This window comes from Passer domesticus, chromosome 13 (assembly GCF_036417665.1).
Source record: "Passer domesticus isolate bPasDom1 chromosome 13, bPasDom1.hap1, whole genome shotgun sequence".
Classification (NCBI taxonomy): Eukaryota; Metazoa; Chordata; class Aves; order Passeriformes; family Passeridae; genus Passer; species Passer domesticus.
Window position 1 is genome coordinate 1,483,747 of NC_087486.1, and position 16,973 is coordinate 1,500,719.

General features: G+C 62.2%; 1 protein-coding gene and 1 long non-coding RNA gene across 3 annotated transcripts; one reads left to right on the forward strand and one right to left on the reverse strand.

Annotated features, from left to right (window-relative positions):
- Positions 1-426: 426 nt before the first annotated feature.
- Positions 427-989, forward strand: LOC135280067 (uncharacterized). The gene is made up of 3 exons (XR_010347144.1): positions 427-640; positions 696-759; positions 871-989. It is a non-coding gene; the product is annotated as an uncharacterized LOC135280067 (long non-coding RNA).
- On the reverse strand, positions 636-12,097 carry ARHGEF37 (Rho guanine nucleotide exchange factor 37). 2 transcript variants are annotated; one of them, XM_064387795.1, is made up of 13 exons: positions 11,711-12,097; positions 9,221-9,436; positions 8,676-8,799; positions 8,191-8,338; positions 7,309-7,508; positions 6,689-6,819; positions 6,083-6,187; positions 5,339-5,449; positions 4,376-4,705; positions 3,573-3,701; positions 3,041-3,236; positions 2,451-2,623; positions 636-1,889 (listed from the first exon to the last, which is right to left on the reverse strand). In XM_064387795.1, the coding sequence occupies exons 1-13, from the start codon at positions 12,083-12,085 to the stop codon at positions 1,680-1,682; spliced, it is 2,448 nt and encodes an 815-aa protein (XP_064243865.1). In that variant the 5' UTR covers positions 12,086-12,097; the 3' UTR covers positions 636-1,679. The 2 variants fall into 2 exon arrangements, with proteins under 2 accessions (XP_064243865.1, XP_064243866.1); XM_064387796.1 differs by having other exon boundaries at positions 9,221-9,471; positions 11,711-11,844.
- Positions 12,098-16,973: the final 4,876 nt, after the last annotated feature.

The following is a 16,973-nucleotide window of genomic DNA, read 5'->3' on the forward strand; positions in this document are numbered from 1 at the left end:
CAGGGCAGGGCAGGGCAGGGCAGGGCCCGGCGTGCCAGCGCTCGCCAGCCCGCACGGGCACCTTTGATGCGGGCAGCGCCAGGAGCCCGGGGCAGCCGCGGCGACGCCAGCCGGGTGCTCCGCTGGCCCCGGTGAGGGATGGCAGCGTGCCGTGCCAGCCCTGAAGTCCCCTCTGGCACCACGGCACGGCTGCCCACCTCAGCCCCTCAGCACCTCCTAACAGCGCAACCACGGGGAAACTGAGGCACGGACACGCCGGGAATGGCGGGAGGGGGCTGCGTCCGCTCTCAAGGCGAGCCTTGGGTCAGGACCAACACCGATTGCCCCAAAAACCTCTTCCGTGGGACCTGCCTCAACCCGACGGGGATCTGTGCGGGTCGCAGGGGGACGGGGGTCCCGGGGGTGGCGGTGTCGGTCCCGGAGCACAGAGCGGACCCGGGCGGGGGTCCCGGGGGTCCCGGGGGTGGCGGTGTCGGTCCCGGAGCACAGAGCGGACCCGGGCCGTGCCCGCGCTCCCCGCACCAGCGCTCCCAGTTCGGGCCCGGCGGGCACTGGGAGCTGGCGCGGGGCTCCCTCTGGCGGCCGCAGCCAGCGCTGCCAGCGGCTCCGGCACGCGGTGCCCCGGGAGACAAATTCTCAGGTACTGAGTGCCCAGGTAGCCAAATTCTCAGGTGCTGAGGTGCCCAGTTTCTCAGGTACTGAGGTGTCCAGGTAACCAAATTCTCAGGTGCCCAGGTAGCCAAATTCTAAGATGCCCAGGTGGCAATATTCTCAGGTACTGAGTGCCCAGGTAGCCAAATTCTCAGGTGCTGAGGTGCCCAGTTTCTCAGGTACTGAGGTGTCCAGGTAACCAAATTCTCAGGTGCCCAGGTAGCCAAATTCTCAGGTACTGAGATGCCCAGGTAGCCAAATTTTCAGGTGCCTGGGTGCCCAGTTTCCCAGATACTGGGGTGCCCACGTAGCCAAATTCTCAGGTGCCCAGATAGCCATATTCTCAGGTACTGAGGCGCCCAGGTAACCAAATTCTCAGGTGCCTAGGTGCCCATTTTCCCAGGTAACCAAATTCTCAGGTGCCTAGGTGCCCATTTTCCCAGGTACTGGGGTGCCCAGGTAACCAAATTCTCAGGTGCCTAGGTGCCCATTTTCCCAGGTAACCAAATTCTCAGGTGCCTAGGTGCCCATTTTCCCAGGTACTGGGGTGCCCAGGTAGCCAAATTCTCAGGTGCTCAGGTGCCCAGTGCCCGTCTGCCCAGTGCCCAAGCACTCAGGTGCCCAGGTGTCCCAGTGCCCAGGAGCTGTGCCCAGGTGTCCCCGTGCCCCCTGCCTGGCTGAGGACCCCTGTGCAGTGCTGCTCCTCTGCTGTCACCCCTGCCCTAAGCAGGGACACGCCACCTCACCTCCCCAGGACACGTTTGTCACCTGCAGGGATTTCAGCAGATCCCTGGATCACTGCAGCCACTGCCCTCACTCCCGGCTGCTGCTTTGCTTTGTGCCAACACAGCACCTGGCACCCTCACACCTCAAAGGTGCCTCCCAAGTGCCATCCTCGTGTCCCTGGGCCACGTCCCCCAGGTGCCTCCCACCCCCTTCCCAGCCGGGGGCTGCCTCCCTCCAGCATCTCCTGTGAGGATTCCTCGGGTGCCAAGCTGCCCTCCGTGCCCTTGCTGGGGCTGGCACGCTCACACGGGCAGGCTCCAGCCCGCGGGGTCCTGCGCGGGGACGGTCACCAGGTAGCTGGAGGGCACGTAGCCCCTCTGGCCGTCCGCCTCCACCAGGCTCCACTCCGGGCTGCCCTTCTTGTCGTGGGGCTCCAGCAGCAGCACGGGCTGCCCTGCCCGCAGGCTGAGCTCCTGCGGGCTCCGCGCTGCGAACGAGAAACCGGCCACCACCTGGGGAGAGAGGGAGGGAGGAGGGAGGGAGGGAGGAGAGAGGGAGGGAGGGAGGAGAGAGGGAGAGAGGGAGGAGAGAGGGAGGGAGGGAGGAGAGAGGGAGGAAGGAAGGAAGGAAGGAAGGAAGGAAGGAAGGAAGGAAGGAAGGAAGGAAGGAAGGAAGGAAGGAAGGAAGGAAGGAAGGAAGGAAGGAAGGAAGGAAGGAAGGAAGGAAGGAAGGAAGGAAGGAAGGAAGGAAGGAAGGAAGGAAGGAAGGAAGGAAGGAAGGAAGGAAGGAAGGAAGGAAGGAAGGAAGGAAGGAAGGAAGGAAGGAAGGAGGGAGGGAGGAAGGAAGGAAGAGTCCTGGCTGGAGCTGGGAGCCTAGAGAGGAAGGATGTGGCAGTTCCCAGAGGGCAGCACAGCAGTGCCATGGGTGGATGGACTGGGCACCCACCAAGGTTCACCCTGGTGCCAGCAAGGGGGACACCTGGAACAGCAGATCCACCTTCCCACCCACACCAGGGCTAGCAGGGAGCTGGTGGCGTTGCTAGAAATGGCCCCAGGGGTGTCCCCCGCTCTCACCTGGAATGTTGGGGTGAAGGTGGCCACCTGTGGCCTGGGGGCTTCAGGGGGTGCATAGGAATGTCTCCTTCTCTCCGTGCCACCGTCCAGGCCCAGCAGCTGCAGCACAGGCTGCTGCACCTGCACGGGGCTGTAGGGCCGGAGTTTGGCAGCAGGAACAAACCCTCGGGGACCTGCAGGACACACACACACACAGGGCATGGGGCCCTGCTGCCTGGCACACACACACGGGCTGGAGGAGACAGGAATGACAATTTGGCTGTGGCCTGGCATGGCACAGCAGCCCTGTCCAGCACTAGGGGATCTCCAGGAGAAATCCCCACCAAAAAGGGAATTCCATGTGTTTCTGTGTGCATGGATTCTCCTTCCCCAGCCATGACATTTCCCCTGGGGAGTCAATCAGGACACCTGAACTTGGAGCTGATGGCAAAGCTCAGGTGGCCTTGGGCTGAGCACAGCCTGGAAGGGAACACCAGGAGACCATGGCTGCTTCATCCAGGGTAAAGAAATGATTCAGATGGACCGGCCCTGGTGCCCAGGTGAGGAGGGGCTGCCCACAGTGCCCACAGCACCCACAGTGCCCACAGTACCTCCAGCATCCACCAGCCACCTGCTGGTGTTGCCCTTGGTGTCAGAGCTCTGCAGCAGAGCCACGATCTGTCCCCTCAGCAAGGTCAGGTCCAAGTCTCTGCTGCCACTGATGTTGCTGGTCACTTGGTAAAGCTTGTCTGGGCCGTGCTTGCTCACAAGGGAAAGGACCTTCCTCTCCTCGGCAGGGGTCAGGGGCTGGTGGGGAGCACGAGACACATGAGCATTCCATGAGACCCTCAGGGTGCTGAGGCCCTCCAGCCCGCTCCTTTCTGCATCCTTTCTCACATCCCAGGCACAGCTTAGGAGCACAAACTCCTCCACACTCCCTGCTCCACCCCCAGCTTTGGAGATGAGTGTCCAGAACCAGCAGAGCTCTTTCATCCCTGGTTATCCCCAGCAACCAGGGGCTTGGGGGGATACTGTGGCCACCCTGAGCCCACCCTGAGCCAGCCTCCCACCCAGGGCATTTTCTGCACTGGGCAGCCACAGTCCAACCCCTCTCTCTATCCAGCTGGCCTGCCCAGCCCCTACCTGTGTGCCAGGGCTGGGTGCCACGGTCTCAAAGGCCTGGCAGAAGGCACGGAGCTGAGCCCCCGACTGCTGCAGGCTGTCCTCCACCACCTTCCAGAAGCTGGGCAGGGGCATGTGCCCATGGGGCAGCTGTGGAGACAGGCTGGGATCAGGATAGCTCCAGGAGAGGAAGAGCTCTGGGCAGGGCCAGAAGGGAGGCAGGAGGCAGGGAAGGGGTGAGAGAGCAAGAGAGCAGACCTAAATTCACTAAATTCACCTTGCACAGGGGATCAAAGCTGCTCCTCTCTGGCTTTGAGCTGCACCTTGTTCTCCTCCTGGTGCTGGCTCAGGCCAGGGCTGTGCTCCACCCCAGAGATTCTGACAGCCCTCCCTCCCATGTTTGCAAACACCAGTGAGGAGTTCAGAGCAGGGAGGAGTTCTGGGAGACATCTCCCAGGGGATGGGGCTGAGGGAGGCTGTGCCCTAGCCCAGGAGCTGTATTTCTCCTCCCTGCCTTCCTGGCAGAGGCTCTCAGGAGCTTTGAGCTCACACTGATCTCTCAGACAGCAGCACATCAATAAATCACCAGCAGTGTCCACACACAGAAAGCAGGACAGTTTCTGACAGTGCAGAAGAGAAAATTTGGCTGTTCCTGGGCAGGAAGAAAATGAGATCCTTACAAATGCTCCACAGGGACAGACACAGTGTGTCTGCAAGGGCAGGTGGGCCACAGCAAACCTTCAGTGCCCTGATGCCTGAGAGATCTCCCAAGCCTGGAGAAGGCAGCTCCAGCTCAGCCCATGTGCCTGAGGGGTTCCACTCACCTGCTGCACCTCCTTTTCTGCGTGGTGCAGGACCTGGGCAGCCAGGTCCAGCTGCAGGGCGCTGAAGGAGCGCAGGATCTGCCCCAGGAGCTGCACAGCCACCTGGTTGAAGCGGGGCAGCTCGGCCACCAGCAGGTCGTTGATGGCCAGGTAGGTGTTCATGGCTGCCTCCTCATCGTAGCTCACGCTGCCCGTCTCGCTCTTCCTCTCCTGGATCTCCTCGTAGTCCAGCAGCTTGTCCAGGCGCTTCTTGACCAGCTGCTGGGGCCCCTCCAGCATGTCTGAGAGGCTGCACAGGGGCTGCCACACCAGCCTGTCCACACGCTGCTTCTGCCAGGGGAGAGCCCCGGTTTCCACGTGAGCCCCCAGACAGGAGCAGCAGCACTGGGCAGAGTTCTGGGGTCTGTGTGGAGGGGGGAGCACCTGGGACATCTTTCCCTGAGGGCACACAGGATGCCAACCAACACAAACCCTCGGGAGGGAGCCTGACACCATTCCAAACTTGTGCTCTGTGGAAAGAGCTGGGCAGGAGCCTGGAAGGGCTCAGAGCAGTCTCAGCTGAGCCTCTGCCCTCAGCCCTGCCCTGAGCCCATTTAAGGGCCCTCTGCCCCTGCCTTGGGGTGTTCTGGTCCCCTGCCTTGGGGTGTTCTGGTCCCCTCCCCATGTCCCTGGAGGCACCTCAGGCACACACTGCAGCTCATCCCAGCCCTGGCTGGGCTCAGGAGCTGTGCTCTGGCTGTGTCCCTGTCCCTGCCCTCCCTTGTCCCCTGGAGCTGCTCCCTCCCTCCGAGTGCCAGGGACTGCAGATGGATCCTGTTACTCGCTCCTGGCTCTGCCTGCTAGGCTGGGCTCCGGGGGACTCTGAGGACACTGGGGTGCCCTCAGCTGCTGGCTGCCAGCCCCCACGGTGCCCTGGCAGAAGGTGGGAGGGCTGAAGGAGAAGGGCAGGGCAGGAGCACTCACAAACTGGGGGAAGACGGTGCTCTGGAGGAGCTGGGAGAGGCGGCGGTGCTGCTGGGCCGGTCCCTGCTCCATCTGCAGGTCACACTGGTGCGGGGTGGGCAGCAGGAACGCCTGCAAGGGAGGCAGCACCACGCTCCTTTAGCTCCTTCCCAGCAATCCTGCGTGGGCAGCCCTCGTTAATCTTTCCTGCAAGGTCTTTCCAGCCCAGGAATTGCTGCTGAACCCTCGGCCACTTCCCGAGGCTTTCCTGATAATGCTGTGTCTGGGGATTGCATGTTTTGCCAGCACTCAGACTTTCATTTTGCTCAGATGCCCCAAGGGATTTCCATGAGAAAATCGTAGCAGCTGCTGACCCAGGTGATTTCAGAAGGGCAATTTGTTGCCAGGACTGATCTGGGGACATTTCTGCCTTATACACATGATTAAAGCAAGAATTCCCAGGCTGAACAACACCCGGCCTTTCCAATCATTTAAGACCTTGAAATAACGATAAGTTTAAGGACGGATTATTCTCAAATGACACCAGCTCAGACAGTGTTGTCAAAGCCTCAGCTTTGGTTTAAACTCCCCTGGACCTGAGCAATCCTTGGGTGTTGTGCAACTCCCTGACACAACATCTCAGCTGCAAATCCCTGAACGTTCCCAACACCTCCTGCTTTCCTCAGGGCTTGAAAGTATTCCACAATCCCAGGAACAGCTCCTGAGGGGATGGAGCCAACCCCTGGCCAGTGCTCAAGGTGGTACCTCTAAGTGGCCCAGGTAGGATGCCATGTTCTCCTTCAGCGTGGCCACACTGGATGCCACACACTGGAACTTCTCTTCCAGGTCGTCATATTCCTTGTCCTCAGTCTGGAAGGAGAGAGGCAGCTTGCCACCAGCCTGGGCAGGGCTGATGCCCATCACTGGGGGCTGAAAGAGCAGCCAGGCACCTGCCTGGGGCTCACAGGGCAGGGCAGACCCTGGGGGGCTCCATGAATCTGGGGAGGGGTCAAACATTGGTGCAGGCAGCAACAAGGCTCTTGGTGTGGTCGTGGTGCTGGGGAACACTGGCGTGTCTTCCCTTTTCTGGGGGACCCAAGGGTCCTGCAGGTCCTTTGGGGGTCAAAGTGCTGCCCTGCAATGCTCTGGGGTGGGCAGTGAGGCGTGTCCCTGCATTCCTGCATTCCTCTATCCCAGTGATCATTGGGATGATGGAGAGGACCAGGAGGCAGCACCAGCCACCCCACCCCATGCTCCATACTGTCCCCGTGCTCCCCACTCTGCCACTGAGGCACTTCAGGAGCAGCAAAACGCCCCAGAAACGCCCCAGGGAGGGGCAGCAGTGCCCGGGGTGCGGCGAGGGCTGCCCACCTTGGCCACGATGCCAGCCTCGTGCATGAGGAGCCGGCTGAGGCGCGTGGTTTTCTTGGCGATGGAGTGCGTGTTGAGGCGCGCCAGGCGGGCCCGCAGCGTCAGGTGCTCGGCCTTGCTGTATTTGGTTGCTGCCTCGGGTGGGAGGACACAAAATAAGGGGGGAAAAAAGATCAGAAGAGGAGAGTTCACGGCTGAGCAGGCGGGGAAGGTGAGCAGCACGGGGGCTGATCGGCAGGATAAGCACAAGCCACATCAAAGGAGGGAAGGAAAACCAAAAAGAAAGGCGAGCTCCCATCTCTGGGGAGCCTGATTTCTCCTATCCCAAGGGCAGGACTGTTATTCCCAGTTCCCCAGCCCCAGGAATGTGGACAGACTGGTTTTGTCCCCAGCCCCCCATGCCACCCTGCTCCTGCAGCCTTTGGGTCTTGCCCAGAGTGGCACTTACAGGACCAGAGCAGCTCCAGGAGCTGCCTGCACAGTCTGCAGCTCCACCAGGCAGGACTGAATGGAGGGCAGGAGAGCTTTGAACTGATTTAAGTGGGAATTAGTGCCCAGGAGACCACTGGGGCTGGGCTGGGCACTGTGCCCCCCTCCTGCCCCCCTCCCTGGCCACTCACCCACTTCCCGGCGCCGTTTGTACTCGTTGATGTTGGCATTGACCTGGGCCATGGCACGAGCCGCTGCCTGCAGGGCTGAGTGGGCACTGGAACTGCTGGGGGTGTTCTCCAGGATCTTCCCCAGCAGCAGAGGGTACTTGGTGACCCTCTGCACGGGCATCACCAGGAAGAAGCTGAGGTCTGACGCGCCCGTGTGAGGCCTGATGGAGAGGGGAAGTGCTCAGGGCTGGTGTGGGGCTGCCTTCCTGCCCTGCTGCTCTCCACGGCTTCTCTGGGAGTGTTTGGGGCAGAGAGCAGCCCAGATGTTGTGGGGCACCTCTGGCTGCAGGGGACTGTGTCCCTGCCAGCCCCGAGGGCAGTGCCAGCCCTGGGTGGGTGTCCTGCCTCCCTGGGCAGCGCTGTGCTTGTCCTGGGTACAGGATCAGTGGGCAGCAGGGAGGGAAGGTGCTGGCAGTGTCTCTCCACCCACAGGAGGCACCCATCTCTCTTTTGGGAATCACATCACCCGTGCCCTCAGCAGTGAACCCCAGGAGCTCCTCCACTGCCACCGCTGCTTCTGGCAGTGTTTGTGACCCCCCCTGACAGCTCAGTCCCCCAGGGCCAGCCCGTGTCTCTCTGGTCAATGTGGGGAGGATGTGCCCTCCCTGGGGGCTGTGGATGTCACCCATCCCTTCTTTTGGCATCCATCATAAATACTCTGAACCATGGGTCCAGGACAGGCTGCCAGGAATTCCACCAGGAATTCCACCACAAAGGTGGTGGCCATGACATGACACCCAGCCTGGTGACAGATCCATGCAGGCAGCTCGTCCCCAGAGGAGAAGGGCAAAGCCAGGATGTGAAACAGGGACAGGGAGGTGGTGGCTCAGCAGAGGCACCTACACGGTGGCACTGAGGGTGTCCAGGATCTGCTCCTGCAGCCGGGGGTCCCGGCGGTAGCTCTCCACCAGCTGCAGGGCATGGTCATAGCTGGCACAGTAGATCTTGTAGACAGCCTCCATCTCTTCCTTGAACTCCTGGAACAGCGTGCCTGGGGAGGGAGAGAGGGGCTGGGCACGAGGGGCTGGGCACGAGGATCTTTCCCGTGGAAGGGAAGGCAGAGGGTTTATCCCTAGCCTGCTGGAAGGACAAAGCCAGTGGAGCAATGCCAAGCGTGCCAGGGCTCTGCCCCCTGGCACCCTGCAAAGCTGGGCCTGGTGCTGTCCCCATCACTCTGCAGGCTGGGCAGGTCAGCCTTGCCCCGTGGGTGGCACCGGCGTGGTGGCACCAGCACTTCCCAGAGGCAAGGCAGGAGCAGGAGGTGGCAGGGCAGGGGGCTGGGCTGGCACACCCCACACGGGGGGCAGCCCCTGGCACTGCCCACTTACTGATGCAGAGCAGCTGCTCCTGGCCCTGGCCAGGCGTGGCCTCCAGCCCATTCAGGAACCGTCTGGAGACATGGAGGATGTCGTCTGTGTTAGAGAAGAGTCCTTCCAGGTCCAGCTCGGGCAGCTGGAGGGAACAAAGATGTCCCAGGCTAAGCCAGACACATCAGAGATGGAGCTGGTGTCTTAGAACACTGCTGGGCACCTTCTACCTGCCCCATGGGACACCCCAGTGAGCGATGCTGTGTTTCAGGAGGCTTTGGGAATGCTGTGACATGTCTGGGCTCCCAGGTTAAGGTCATTGGGTGGCTGTACCGGGTCAGACCAATGTCCATCCAACCCCAGAGCCTGGCTGGTGAGGGGGAGCACAGGAAGGTGGAAGGAGCACCTGAAGTGATTTGGGCATCTCACAGCCCTGGACAGATTCCCCCTGCAGTGATTTGGGCATCTCACAGCTCTGGGCAGATTCCCCTGCAGTGATTTGGGCATCTCACAGCCCTGGACAGATTCCCCTGCAGTCCCCAGGCTGGCAGGGGGTGCCGTGTCACCTGCTTGTCCCGGAGGTGTGCCCGGATGTCGCACACGCACAGCTGCAGGTTGTGCACGTAGCTGGCCTCGGTGCTGATGAGCTCCTCCACGGCCAGCCGCTGGCTCAGCTCCGTCCTGTCACAGGGCACGGCCTCGGGCACGGCCTCGGGCACGGCCTCTTCAGCCTCGGCTGCATCCTCAGGGCCGGGCTCTGCGCTCGCCATCTCCGCAGGGCACTGCAGGGGTGGCACAGGCAGCCCTGGGAGCGGTGCTGTGGTGCCCAGCCCAGCTCAGTGCCCGAGCTCCCTGCCCTGTACCCCCCAGCACATCCCCAGGGCACTCTGCATGCTCCAAAACCATGAAGGGCTGCGAGGCAGGAGCGGGCTGGCTGCAGACACCCACGTGTGGCAGGCAGGGACTTGCCACACACCCGTGCCCACGCTCCGGTGCCCACACGTGGGGCTGGGGGCAGCCAAGGGGGCCCCAGGTGGCAGCAGGGCCTGGCAGCTGCCACCCAGCACTGGGACAGTGTAGGGACCCATCCCCACGGGCAGAGCAGGGTTTGCCACCTCTGCTCCAGCTCCTTGCTGCCAGGGCCAATTGTTCCCTCCCTGCCTTGGCTGCCGGCGCCTGGCACCTTGCCTGGCATTCAAGGGTCCTGCTCAAAGTACAAAGAGTGGTTCTGCAGTGCTGGAACAAGAGATGTTTCTGTGACAGCAAGAGCTGCTTTAAAAGCCACTGGGATGGGGGAGAAGTGGGCAGAGCTGCTGATGCCTCTGCCAGATGCACTGGCAGCCCCTGGTACGCAATGCCAGGGCCCTGCGTGGCACAGCACATTCTCCTCTGCTCTAAAATCCGAGCTGATTCCTGGCATTTTCTTCTCGGGAAACACGTTCTGCTGTAACTGATAGCAGGGAGGATGAGCGGCTCCCAGAGCTCCACAAACAGCGCTTGGCTGCTGGCAGGAAGGCCTTCAGAGAGAGAGGTGTGGCACGGGCACAGCTGGGCTGTGAGCAGACCCCAGCAGGGCAGGAATGTGCCCAGGCTCCCTGCGGAGGAGGAGAGGAGCCAAGGCAAGGCAGAGGTGGCAGATAAAAGCCAGATGGCACAAGCAGCAGCACGGACTTTGCCCTGCCCTGCCTGCCCAGCCAGTGCCAACCTCCACAGCCAGATTGCACCATGCCAGGTGCCCACTTTGGAGGCTGCAGCCCCTCTCCCTGTCCCCCCCGGGTCCAGCTGACAAGAGGCTGATGCAGATGCTGGTTGGACCTCTGCTTGCCCGACAGGGGTGTGTCACCCTGCCAGCTGCCATCCCTGCCCTCTGGGACTTGGCTGCCTCCCCTAGCTGTGGCATGGCACTGCTGTGTGGGCAGGAGGAGACTTTTTTTTCTTCTGAGGTGCCCAGGCAGAAGGATTCCCATCAAGGACCAGCGTCCCCTGCCTGGGGTGGCAGCAAAACCTCGGTGGAAAGGCCCGGTGTGAGACTCCCCCTGAGCCCTGGAGGGGTGCCCTGCAGCTCAGGGCATGCCAGTGTCGGGGTGTCCCTGGAGGCTGCAGCAGCACCCCCAGAGTGCAGAGCTGCTTTGGGGGGTTTCCCCAGGCTGCAGAAACCCCGCCGTCTGCTCCCACCCCCCTGGCCTGAGACCTCAGAGGGACAAGGGGACGGTGCCAAACGAAGCCGCAGGATTTCTGGGCAGCGTTGGAGCAGGCAGACAGCGCAGGAGCAGGTTTCGTTTTCCCAGCCCCTCCTCCCGGGCAGCTTCCCGCATTTGAGCTGTCACTGCTGCCTCGGCGGCTGCCAGCATCCCTGGCCCTAAGGGGGCTCCGGGCATCCCTGGCCCTAAGGGGGCTCCGGGCATCCCTGGCCCTAAGGGGGCTGCGGGCATCCCTGACCCTAAGGGGGCTCCGGGGCATCCCTGTCCCTAAGGGGGCTGCGGGCATCCCTGGCCCTAAGGGGGGCTGCCAGCATCTCTGTCCCTAAGGGGGCTCCGGGCATCCCTGGCCCTAAGGGGGCTCCGGGCATCCCTGGCCCTAAGGGGGGCTGCCAGCATCTCTGTCCCTAAGGGGGCTCGGAGCATCCCTGTCCCTAAGAGGGCTCCGGACATTCCTGCCCCTTAGAGGGGGCTCCGGGCATCCCTGGCCCTAAGGGGGCTCCAGACATCCCTAAGAGGGCTCGGGAAATCTCTGTCCCTAAGGGGGGCTGCGGGCACTCCTGTCTCTAAGGGGTCTCCGGACATCTCTGTCCCTAAGGGGTTTGCCAGCACCCCTGTCCCTAAGGCGGGGTGCCAGCACCCCTGTCCCTAAGGGGTTTGCTAGCACCCCTGTCCCTAAGGCGGGGTGCCAGCATCCCTGGCGGTGACGCGGGGACCGGCCGGGCCCTCCCCGACACCCGCGCACAGAGGTCGCCGGCTCCGGGCCCGCAGGTCCCCCGCGCCCCAGGAGTGTCACCCCCGCTCCTCGGCCAGCCCAGCCTGGCCTCCGCCCCCCGCAACCCCCGTGCCAGCTCTCACCTGCGGGGTTGCGCAGGTCGCCGTGCCCGGCCGCGCTGCCGCTGCTGCGGGCGGGGACAGCGCAGCCGCCCCGGGCGGGCACGGGGGGCTCCGGAGCGGGGGTGAGCCCGAGCAGGGGGTGATCCCGAGCGGGGCTGACCCCAGCAGGGCCGATCCCGCCGGTCCGGCCGCGGCAGCCGCCGCTCGGTCTGCCGCTCGGTCGGTCGGTGGCAGGCGGAGCGGGGCGGTCCCTGCGCACGCCCGGCGGGCGGGGGGGGCTGGCGGCCGGCCCGGCTGGCACCGGCTGGCCCCGGGAGAGCCGCCCCGGCACCGGCACCGGCACCGGCACCGGCACCGGCACGGGATCCCGTCCGAGAGAACGGCCCCGCTCTGCATCGGCCCCCGGTGCCGCCGTGCCCGCGTCCATCCCGCCCCCGGTGCGCTGTGCCGGCAGCGGGTGCCGGGCAGGGGACACCGGGAGGGCAGGGGACACACCGGGAGGGCAGGGGACACCGGGAGGGCAGGGGACACACCGGGAGGGCAGGGGACACACCGGGAGGGCAGGGACACACCGGGAGGGCAGGGGACACATGGGGAGGGCAGGGACACACCGGGAGGGCAGGGGACACACCGGCAGAGCAGGGACACACCGAGAGGGCAGGGGACACAAACTCGCCCCTGCCACCGGTAAGAGGGACAGGTCCCCCCTGTGTCCCCGGCTCGGATGGACAGCCCCAGCGGTCCCCGCTGTCCCCACAGCCCGTCCCAAAGCACAGGGCTCCCGCCGCGTTATCCCAAGGTCAGGCGTGTTCCCGGCACTGCCCCTCTGCTCTGCCGTCCCTTAGCAGCTGCTCAGCCTCGGGAACGGGGGCAGAGAAAACAGAAATGAAAATATAACCGAGGAAGCTCTTGCCAAGATTAGGACATGGGGAACCAGTGCCTACTTGGCATGAAGTTGGTTATTTTTTTCTCGGTGAGGTGTTTGCATTCTTATAAACAAGCTATTGAGAAGAGCGAGGCTGTGAGGCTGCTCCCTTGTCCTGACCACAGGGAGGGGATGGCAGCACCGGGGTTTTTCCAGGCTGGCCCACAGTGTGCAGAAAGTGTCACTGTGAAAAGAACTCTGAGTTTTTCAGTGACTCACGCAGGACAAGGCAGCGTCTGTGACCGGATCCAAAACTCCCCATGGGCCAGGACAAGCTCTCTGGCACCTCTTGGTCCCTTTGTGGGACCCTTTCTGGTATGGGCTGGACAGGGCAGCACGGGGACCCACATGCACCTGCTGCACTGGCTCCCAGCCAGTGCTGATGCCACAAGGGCCATCCTGTCCCTCTGCTTGTCCTGCCACAAAGGCCACCTGTCCCTCTGCTTGTCCTGCCTGCCTCCCATCCTGCCCACAGAGACAAAACTCATGGAACTGGCTGGGTGGGTGGCTGGGGTAAAGCCCCCAGGAGGATCATCCCAGGCTGGTCTGTGCCACATGGGCTTAGGGAGTGACACGGCCACAGGAGGGACCCACACATGGCTGGGCAGCGAGGGCATTACCTGGCTGTGGCCTTGGGCACACAGATGTCCTTCCTCCCTTCAGGTGGCAGAGGGCTTCAGTCCTTGCCCAGGTGCTCTCTGAAGCAGCAAGAGGAACTTTGGGCTGGCACTGCTCCGATGCCAGGAGTTCTCAGCTCCATCTTACTGCGATGTCCAACAAAGCCATGGGGACACATCGCAGCTGCTTTGCTCCCATCAGCACATTGTGGAAGATCCAGAACAGGAACCACGAGGGAATCCCAGCAGGGCAGAGCTCCCTCCTCCCCCAGCATCTTCATCCCACCGGGCAGGACCAACACCCCCAGCCCCAGCTCCTCCCCGGCCAGCTCACACCACGGGTGTGAAATATCCCTCAGGCATATTTCCCATTCCAGTCTGCTTTTTCAGAGGCAGGATAGCCTGGCTCCAGCGAGTTCCTTGCAGGATGGGCTTGTCCTCCTTCCTGACAGCTCCTTCCCTCAGCACAAGCTGTTTCCTTCCTGCCCTGCTGCTGGCACCTCACACCTCCCGTCCAGCCCGGGCTGGGCTGGGGCTCCCCTCGCCTCACCTGGGTGGCACAGGGAGCACCGGCAGCGGTGTGACAGTGCTGTCACCACTCCAGGCTCTCCAGGAGGTGTGGCAGTAGGCTGGCTGCCCTGGCCCGGCTCTCCTTACACGAGGAAAACAAACAGGCGCCGGCTGGTCGAGCACTGGTGTGTGTGTGTGTGTGTGTGTGTGTGTGTGTGTGTGTGTGTGTGTGTCCCAGGCTGTGCTCAGCGTCTGAAGTGTCCCAGCAGGGTGGGCTGTCCCCTGGCACCCAGCTGGGTGTGCCCCCACCCTGCCAACACCAACCTGGCAAGCTGTGGCAGGGAGTGGGGTGTCCTGTGGGACCGTGTGTGGGATCCTGCCGGGAGGCAGGACTGGCTCCTCCTGCAGCAGAGCCAGCTTTGTGCAACCTCATTGCAAAACTGCTTCTCACAGAGCAGGGTGAGCCACCTCCACGGCACTGCCCAGCCCTCTCCACACCCACTGCCACAGCAGGAGAGCTCTGCCAGCCCTCCTCTGGCAGTATTTAAGGAAAAACCCAACCCCATGAGGCTGGTGGGACTCAGTCCCCTGGGACACTCCTTGTGTGATGAGCACAGCCCCAGCCAGGGCTGGAGAAGCACCTGATGATGGTCCTGGCTCAAAACAGGACGTGCTGAAAGCCTCGGGAAGAGGGAGCTGGATGGGAGGCAGGAGCATCCAGGCAGAAGGCGTCACTCACCCTGGAATGGGGTTATCTCCACCCCACATCTCACCCTGAACTTGCTGGCTCCTGCAAAGCCTTCTGCTGTTCTGCCTCTTCCCAGCTACTCCAAACATTAACGCTCAGGATATTGGGATGAAAGCTAAAGCCATCAGGGGGCTCTCTGGGAGCGCTCCAGACAAGCTGGGAGTTACACAGGGCTTGCTCAGAAAATAAACACAGCTTCCAGTCGTGCAAAGCACCACAGCTCAGGCTCTGCCTGAAAACAGCAGGTGGGGGTTCCTCCCCCAGCAGCAGGTTTGTACAGGAAAGTTGCATTTCCTCCATTTAATCTCTTCCATTCTTACTGTTCTTGGGATTTCTTTCCTGTCTAGAAAGGACCTGGTGGGAAGGAAAACACAGGGAGAAAAACAGCAGCTCAAGAATGTGTTCCCAGGTGCACCCTAATCACAAAACTTCCTCCCACGCAGGGAGGCAGGGCTCGGGAGTGGACTTTGCCTGCAGCTCCACTGTCTGTGTGTGCTGTGCAGCTCCAGCCACTGGAAAGGAGGAAAAAGCCTGTGAAATTAAAGATTTTCATTCTGCTGTGCTCGCCACCAGCATGAGCAGCTCCTGAATAACCACAGGGATGTCCTTGCTGCCTCTTCCTCCTTCCCTGCCCAGCTAATGTGCTTAGGAGGGGAGGAGGCTGTGCCTGCCTGCTGGGGATGACCCCAGCCAGGTGCTCGGCCAGGGCTCCCAGGGAGGGGGAAACGGTGTCAGCTCCAGGGGTCTGGATGGAGCTGCAGCCTCCAGCCCTGCCTGCACCACGAGGCAGAGCACAGCCTAAAAATAAGCAGATAGGATTAGATCTAGGCAGAATAAATGAAGAGTCAGCTCTTTATTTGCAAGAGGGTTATTTATGGGCCTAGAGGTGTCCTTCATGCAGGAGGCATCAGCCCCTCTGCGCCTCTCTGAGGCTGCAGCATGGATCCTCCTGGATCCGTGTTTTTGTGGTTGAAGCTTCATGTCCACCAGCCTCTGAGGTCCTTCCCTCTCTCCTCTGCTGCCCTGCCTTGCTTTCCTACACCAAGATCTCCATTTCTCTCCCAGGGCTGGTGCCTCTGGGCCTTTCACCCACTTGTCACAAATCCCTGTAGCCAGCTGAGCCAGCTGGTGCTGCCAACAGCTCAAGGAGAAAGCCAGAGCTGGTGTGAGAGCACTGAGATATTCATATTTCTGCCCTGACAGAGGATCCTGCTCTCAGGAACATCTTGGAGCATGCAGAGGTGGGCACAGTCCATGGGCACCTGGCTGGAATGCAGGCAGAGATGGAGGTGTCTCAGCACCCTGCAGCTCTGGCAGGAAGGACAGATGTCCCCAGGCCAGTCCAGCCCCACACAGGGCCACACACACCCCATGTGGCAGTGCCAGTGACAACACTCCTTGCCCAAAACATCCACAAGGCACCCACTGAGGACCTTCTGCCTGCAGCAAGGAGGAAACAAGACGTGAGAAAAGTAAGAAGAGCTCAGAAAATTCTGGTGGTTTCTGCTGATTACTCATTTCCACTGATCCAATATGATCTCCTCCCTGCCTGACTTTGTAGGATTTCTGCTCCTGCTGCGTCATCACAACCACCCACCCATGGAGCTGGAACTCCACGTGAGCTCCTCCTCCTCCTCCCTGTGGGCACCCCACACCCCCGGGCACCCCGGGCACCCCCTGCCCACAGCCACCCCCGGGTGCTGCCGCTCTCCTGTGCAAGGTGAGGGAGTGAGAAGCCAGGGGAGGAACATCCCCTCGAGAGTCACCTTCTGCTTTGGGATCAGACACCTCTGGAGTCCCACCAGCTCCTCCAGGCAAACTCCTGCAGCAGTGGTTGTTCTGGAGCCACAGCAGCAGTGCTGCCTGCGCAGGAGGAGCTGCAGGAGCTGGCTTCTCTTGCTTCAGAGAGAAAGGAGGGGTGGCAGGGAGGCGAGAGCCCCTTCAAGCTGCCGAGCCTGTCCCTGGGCAACCTCCCCATCCCTTTGCCCACTGGTGCACCCAGGAGTGGCTGTGCCATGATAGGGCTCGTGTCTCTGCCACAGACAAATGTGAGAGCCACTGGGTGCTTGTTTCACTGCTGAGGGCAGAAACCCAGCCCAGGGGGCTCAGCTGGGCTCACAGCACGGTGAGGACACCTAAAGCAAAGACCTGGCAGGTCACCAGCTCCAGGCTCTGCTGGGAAGGAGGGCAGGGCTGGGCAGCCCTGGGCTTTGTGCTACAGCCTGGGGAAGCTCATGGCCATGAGCTCTTTCATGCCTGGGTCCCCCTTCATTTTGGGAGAAATGATCACCAGAGGCTTCAGAGAGCTGGGGCTGGTGGGGCTGCCAGGTGCCAAGGCTGAGAAAGCAGGAAGATGTGGCTGAGCAAAGCCAGAAGGGATGAGAAGTGGTGGAGGTGGAAGGAAAGCTCCAGAGGTGCCTGGAGCCTCAGCAGCAGCAGAGAGGCTGCAGGGCCAGCTCATGGTGTTGCCCACACGTCCTCCTC

Coding starts and splice junctions, on each gene's coding strand:
- ARHGEF37 (XM_064387795.1), bottom strand. CDS start 12,085: ATGCAGAGCGGGGCCGTTCTCTCGGACGGGATCCCGTGCCGGTGCCGG. Junction 7,509..8,190: donor GACACCCTCAGTGCCACCGT/GTAGGTGCCTCT, acceptor CCTCTCCATCAG/GCCTCACACGGGCGCGTCAG. Junction 3,237..3,572: donor CACCCAGCCCTGGCACACAG/GTAGGGGCTGGG, acceptor GCTCCCCACCAG/CCCCTGACCCCTGCCGAGGA.